General features: G+C 36.3%; 1 protein-coding gene across 1 annotated transcript; it reads right to left on the reverse strand.

Moving 5' to 3' along the window:
• Positions 1-49: 49 nt before the first annotated feature.
• Positions 50-7,400, reverse strand: Dok (docking protein homolog). Its single transcript, XM_020951780.2, has 3 exons — positions 6,890-7,400; positions 4,154-4,474; positions 50-3,565 (listed from the first exon to the last, which is right to left on the reverse strand). Exons 1-3 carry the CDS (start codon positions 6,971-6,973, stop codon positions 2,048-2,050), a joined length of 1,923 nt encoding a protein of 640 aa, XP_020807439.2. The 5' UTR covers positions 6,974-7,400; the 3' UTR covers positions 50-2,047.
• Between the last annotated feature and the right edge of the window lie 192 nt (positions 7,401-7,592).

Here is a 7,592-nt window from a genome sequence, read left to right on the forward strand (position 1 = left end):
TTGTACTGTGCAGGCAAAGCTTATTATAAAATAAAACTCATTTATTTTGTTTCGTTCGATATTTTTTTGTGGTTTTTTATTTACACAATAATAGGTTCGCAGACACAAAAAATAATAATTATACAATAGTCATAATCGTAAACGTAAAGTAAGTAAAAAAAATTATGTTATTTTCAAGTAAATATGTACGTCACAAATTTTAATTTTGGTTTTTTTTTTTGTGACCTTTTGCATAATACCCAAAAAAAAATAATATTGTGGTTATTTCAACGGATCCTGGCTTGGGAACTTGGAACGTGCACGGGGACTTAAAGGGGAGCTCTTGGGGTCTTAAAGTTCCACAGCACTTAAAAAAAAATACACACACACAAAAAAAAACACCTATATTTACAGTCTATTGATAGAAAGATTTGTTTTCGGAGATTTCTCGGGTTGTATATGGCATTAAAATGATGTTCCTATGGCAGCTATATAGATTTATATACGATTTTTCATAAAAGAAAAACGTATAGGAATATAACAATTCGAGTTATGGCAGCGCAATACCCTATGGATGGATAGTTGAAACTGGAAATAATTACAAATTTGAAGGGTGTATCTCTTAAAACATATATATAAATATAAAAAACACACACATATATAGATATATATATATATATATAGTTTATGAATTACAAATTACACACACATTTAGTGTTAAAAATTTGTGAGTTCATTTCTTTTGTGAGGGATCTCTCCTCGAGTGCAAGTGGCGGTGGCAGTGTCTGTGCTGGTTACAAAATTTAACAATTCTATACAATAATCACAGTTAAATTTAACAAAGAAATGATAAACAAAAGTAATAAATAAAAGAACGATTTGAATGGCTGGCGGTTGGGCTAATATTCGAATAATTGTTTTTTGCGAGATTCTATTAAAGATTTTTCCTGCCAGCCATTTAAATTTTTATCTGTTTTGTTTGTTTATTTTTTTTTTCTGTAAGGCACCTTGGCAGTCTCATCTTTTGTTGCTTATTTATTAAATGCATTTTACTGGTTTAAAGTTTGGTTTGCTGTTTTCAATATTAAACTATATACAAAATTCAGTATTTTGAGACAAAATATGATATTGAAATCATTTAATTACTTTAATTACAAATGCTTAAATTGGAATTTAAGGGTTTAGTGCCTTGTTTTTAAGCAGAACTTTTTTTGTGTATTTTTATACAACAAAAAGTTTGAATATTAATTGAAAATATTCCTGATGTTTCAAAGAGGTTCCTAAAAAATATCGATTTTTATCCCTGACTGCATTTATCAAAGACTTGTTAAGTACAGTTTTTGCTCAAGAACTTGCGTAAAAGTAGAAATACTTGGTTTCTACTTTAGAAGTTATAACAAAATATGAATAGTTTTAGTTAGGGATGTCAGAGAATATCAATTAATCAATACTGCTTATATATAACTTGATATTTTATCGATATCTGTGCAATAAATCAATATTCTTTTTGATATAAATATGTATATCGAACTAATTTATCGGAAAAACAGACGAGACACTTAAAACATATACAAATATTCCGATATTTTTGGATAATTTTACAGAAAATTCTATAGAATTTCAATTACTAAAAATTCGATACATTAAAATTTACAATAGTTGTGGAATAAGAATATTGAAACCAATATTTTTGTGTATATATAATTTTCTTTCGATATATATGTATGTATATAAATGTATATCGGAAAAACAGACAAGACACTTAAAACATATACAAATATTCCGATAATTTTACAGAAAATCCTATAGAATTTCAATTATTAAAAATTTAATACATTAACATTTGCAATAGTTGTGGAACATATATAATTTACTTTCGATATACATACATCCCTAGCTCCAGTTACTCCTCGGTTTATTCTTAACGATATTCAATGCTTTTATGGCTATTAATTGGAATTGAAAACAGCTTTTAGTTCGAATTCACATTTCCACACACAGACTGCACCCCTTTCAGGCTTGAGGTTTCATTTTCCATTCTTTCCCCTCTTCAGTCCCCGTGTTTACTTTACACTCGCTTCGGCTTACTAACAATTGTATAATTGAGACCATTATAGCTGCGATGATCAATGGCCGACGATGCTCCTGTTCCCATTCCCATTCCCATTCCCATTCCCATTCCCATACCCGTTGTTGTTCCTCCTACATCCATGTTGCTATTGGAGATTCCCAGGTTATTGTTGTTATTATTATTATTATTATTGGCCGTGCCAGTGGATTTGCGAAGAACCCCATAGCCAAGATGACTATCGTCGGCCTTGCGGAAACTTTCCGTATCGGGACTGGCAATCAGTTCGTATTCATTGGGCGGCGGCGGACTGCAACGGATCCGATTGCCGGGCAGTGTCACATTCACAATGGTCTTGTAGCCACTGGAGGTCTTATTATTTGGCGACAGAAAGTCCAAGCGATCATAGTTGCCATCGGAGGCGGCATTGGCGGCGCCCCCATCGTTGCCAAGACCCTCGCCAATATCGATATCTATAATTTTGGGTGTACCGCTGCTGGTAATTGAACGTTGACGCACAAATTCCGTGGTATCGCAGAGTATGGGCATCCGTTCGCAATGGCGTACATCACCGACACCTCGGGTACGCCACGCCTCGGTTATATTCTCAATGCACTCGTAATCCCTCTCTGGTGGCGGTGCCGCCTCCTTACTCTCATTGCGCAACGGCAAATCCGGCGGTAAATCTGGCCCAGATACATCCGTATCTTTGACAATGTGGGGCTTGAGTATCACGGAAGTGTTGTTATCGCTGGTGGTGGCGCCGGTGGCGGAGGATGTCGAGGAGGATGTTGTTATGGCCACAGGCTCATATTTAATCATGTTCCTGTATTTATCACAATGTTGGGGTGTTGCTGTTGTTGATGCTGTTGTTGTTGTTGTAAGATTTCGCGGTGGCTTCTTGGGAATGCTGTGCGGTACGGTGAGTGTAACAGATCCAGGAGCAGATGATGCATTTGCTGTACCCACCGATGCTGCCGATAATGTTCCTCCCGAAAAGTTATTCAGCGAATCATTCGAACTGATAAATCCCCTCAATGAGATGCAACTTTGTGTGGAATTGATCTCGAACTCTCCGCCAGCAACGCTTCCATGTGGATTACTCGATGGTGACGGTGGCAATGGGCTCCTTGAGCCCGGTTCCATGCCTGCCGCTGCACTAAACTGATTCTCATTGCACTCCAGTGTGCTCAAAGTGCTACTGTCGCCGCTAATGAGCTTTTTCATTGACTTCATCTTGGCGGACATGCAGCGGAAGACATCCTGCGGATTGGTGTGATCCAAGGTGAAGACACCCTCGCCGGTGGTGCATTTACGACCCGCCTCAAATGTAAACTTGCCATCGCGATAGCCATATTTGCGGATGAAGCGATACGGCCACATGGCAACCGTTGCACCCAAATCCTCGGATTTCAGTTGCAATTCCGTCGGTGTCATTTGCAACATGTAAGTTTTGGGTTCGATGTTGCAGCGAATGGAGGCCTCCGAAGGGATCAGTGTGATGATGAAGAGACCATCCTGTAATAGAGAGGGGATTAGTTATCGTTATTACTATTATTTATTAATATTTTTCAGGGTCGATATATTTCGATATTTGATTGAAATTCGATATAAAAATCGATATTTAAAAAATGCTACATATTTTTTCTATGATAGCTAATGTTTCCATGTTCAAAATGATATTTCTTGATATTTAAAGATTCCATTTATCAAAGTTTACGATATTTTTGATAAGAGAATAATGAAAAAAACCTTTTCTAGCTCCAAAAATAAGCTCTAGCTCGGTTTGTTTATCACATTTGGTCAAGAATTTTACAAGACTAATAAATATTAAATGCGTAGAAAGAAAAACTCGATTAAAACTCGCATAAATGATATTGCATGGCATTTGCTTATATAGAAAATGAAATCAGAGTAAAAGAAAATACAAATTCAGTAAATAATTACCCAAAATCAACTCAAAACATGATTATAAATATCAAAATAAATCGTAAATCATTGAAATTAAAGGGTAATAATTAAAGAATTAGCAGGCATTAATACCAAAATCGACACGCCCCAGTAAAATGTGGTATATACATATGTATAAGCGAAATCATCACTCACAAAGGAGCTGCAGTAGAGGTCATTGTCCTCCTCGATGGCACCGCCAATGCCGCCCGACGGCGAGGTGTCACAAAAGGCAACGGTCTGCAGGGCGGTGATCCAATCCTTGAGCTCCTCCTCGCTGCTGGTGCTCAGGGTTAATGTGCCATGACGCTTCACAATGTGAATGAGGCGTTCGGGCGGCGGTTCCTGGGTGATCTTAACACAGTTCTCAAGGGTAAAGATCTTGGGATTGCGATCCTCCTTGCTCTCGCACATCTCCAGACGGGCGATACCATGACGACTGGCCTTGAATAGCAAACAGTACCGATTGCATGCTTTCTGTAGGAAAACATAATTGGGTTTCAGGATTAGTGATCAATAATATGCTTTAATATTAGTAGCTAACTAATATTAGTATTTTTTTGTGTATTTATGTATTTACTTTAGTTTTCTTTTGTGAGCGGAAAAAGTTGTTTTTGAAAAATAATCCATAATGAGTTGCGATGAGAAATCGGTTTCAAATTCCACTTGCAATCTGCAAGGGTATACTAGCTTCGGCTTTCCAAGAGTACCCCTTTGTTTTGACTAATAAAATAATAAAAAAGAAACCAACTTTGGGATTGAATTATATGATCATAACTAAACTTAAAAATTCGCATATTTAGTGGTGACAAATCCAAGTTTAAAAATCTCATAACTAAGCCAAAAAAGCTTTAATTTAAGTTCGGAAAGCTGTTCTATGTTAGTTTTTATAAGGTTAATGAATCTGCATACACTGTTTGAAATTTTTAAAATATTAATTTTTTGTCAATTTTTTTGTGACAATTTTAACCTTAAAAAATGTTGAAAAATTTGAAAAAATTAAATTTTTGTCAGACATAGCTAGATCGATTCGGCTTTTCATGCTGATCAAGAATATTTATGATTTATAGGGTCGGAAATGGCTCCTTCACATTGTTACAAGCTTCCAACTAATATTATAATACCCTGCAAAGGTTTTTTTTCCTACCCAAAAGGGTATCCAGGTTTAAGCCGAATCCTTTCCATACTTGAGTCTGTTAGCCCCCACCCCCTTTCTTTACCCCTCTTTTTAGCCCATTTCGCTCTCACTCTTTTCGCTGGCTCAAGAATTTCCTGTCCGCACATAAACACAAATACCATGAAACCAACATGAATCGCCAGCTGTGCGTGTGATCCGAGTATGTTTCATGTGAACAGTGCTGCCAATTTGGATTTTTTCCCGTCAAAACTGGCTTTTTTTTAAGGCTAACTGCGGGAAAAATTTGTGAATTGCGGGAATTGTGAAAAGCGGGAATTCTGGCTTTTTTGAAAATTGAATTGACTTTTTCCCGATTTTTTTTGTGTTGTTAAAACTTAAGTACAAAAAGTACAAAAAGTTAGCTTTACGAACAAACCAGATAATGTAGCGACGTATCGATTGTTTTAATAGATATACGCTAATTTCATAAGTCGCTTAGTTTTTCCATCTCTATATAAAAAGTGCGCGTAAATTGTTAGCAAGTTCTAAAATGCCGAAGGAGTATAAACAAAAATGCCGCGATGTCTGGCTTAAAAGTGATGAATTTAAGGCATGGATTCGCAGGGATGACACAGACCTGCAAAGGGTTTATTGCAACTATTGCAAGACTACTATTACAGCTAAACTCAGTGATCTGCGAGCTCACGCTGCAATAAAGAAGCATACTAATGCAAGCAAAAGATATTCATTTCTATTTATATTCATTATATTTATTTCAATATACAGAAACGGATTGCGAAGGGTCGGGAAATGCTGCGTCGACTATGAAGTGCCAATCAAATATCTGCAGATGATAGGAACTATTAGGTCTTACGAAAATAAGGAAGACCATGAAGAAATTGATCAAATTATGGAAATCTTTTAAACAAAACTGAACTCATTAAATTTTTATATTTTTTGAAATTTTTTCTATTTTTTATACATTTGTTTCAGCTTTTTTTTGGATTTTTTTATAAATTTTTTAAGCTTTTTTTTTCACTTCTCCCGTCGAAAACAGCTTTTTTTGTTGGTCAAAAGTTGGCAGCACTGCATGTGAAGCTCAGAAATAATTGCGGTCAAAATAGTAGTAACTCTTTTAAGTATTAAATTATTTAATATTTGGGCTATGAAACATAATATATATAATAATTGCAACAAAATTTAAATTAGAAAAAAGTATATTATTTGTTTTATGGCATTGAGGGATGAATAAAAGGCAGACATTTTAAGAGATACTAAAATTATTGCATCACAGTATTTAAATAACTAATGAAAAAAGTTTTTAGTTAAAAAGTTATTGCAAACTTGATAAGTAGTAATACGAAGGCTTTCTAAAAAAATATTTTTAAAATAATTTCAGGTATTAATGTTATTTATGTGCCTCTTTGGTGCTAATTTGATGACCACAACTGTCTATGTCGCGAGCGATCTTGCTCTCACTCTCCACCCTCTCTCTTTAGAGCGCGCGTTCTCTCTCTCTCTCTCCCTGCCTACCTTTCTCACTCCCACTCGCAGAGGGAACTTCATTTGTATGCAACAAGTACCAGGCACGACGCACACACACACACTATAGCCTGTAAGTCCTGTTTATCGAAAAATTACTACGCACTTGAAGAATATACCGAACTTGGCTAAAAACTTGAGAATTTAAAGGAAATCTAAAGGCGAGAAAACATTCAAACGAAATACAGAAAACACGGGTTTGTTTCATTTTTTGTTTTGGCAATTTTCCTTACCTTTTTCGAGATGCGATTTAGCGAAAATCCAGTTTGGGTCGGCACATTAAGATATCCAGCCAAAACAGGTATTTCAACATCCATTCTGTGCTCCACTCCTCCTCCTCCGCCACCGCCGCCTCTTCTCCTTCGCCTTCGCCTTCGTTCCTTCTCTCTCTCGGTCTCGGCCTCTCCTTCTTCGATCTCGTCTAGTCTCTTCTCTCTCACACAATGCGCCTCCGACTCCGAGTCCGAGTTTTTATTGTTGTTGCTGTTGCAGTTGCTGGCACTTTCTGGAGTTTTGCGTTTATCATCCGATTTTCACAGTTGCCGATCGTTTCGCGTTGTATTTTTCACTGGCCAGGCTATCGCCGGTCATATTTGCATCACACCGCGAACGCGAAGATTTAAAAGCGCAGCCGCAGCACAAAAAAAGCATTAACAAAAAAAAAACGAGCAGAGGCACGTCGACTTTATTTATTTTATCGCTGAACTATCGATACTCGATCAACGAAATAGGGCCCGCAAGTGCACCGATCGATTGCTTTATAACTATCGCAATGGAAGGTGGGCGAAATTATCGATGGGTGGGAAACTTAACTAAATCGTTCTCGGGAAATGTATTCTCAGAGACGTAAATATGTAAAAACGTATTCTTAATAATAAAAGTAGATGCTAGTATATATTTTAATTATATAAGTAAATAGTAAATTGAACCATTATA

The sequence above is a fragment of the Drosophila serrata genome, unplaced genomic scaffold (assembly GCF_035046125.1).
Source record: "Drosophila serrata isolate PLE 108 unplaced genomic scaffold, ASM3504612v1 contig_176, whole genome shotgun sequence".
Taxonomy (NCBI): domain Eukaryota; kingdom Metazoa; phylum Arthropoda; class Insecta; order Diptera; family Drosophilidae; genus Drosophila; species Drosophila serrata.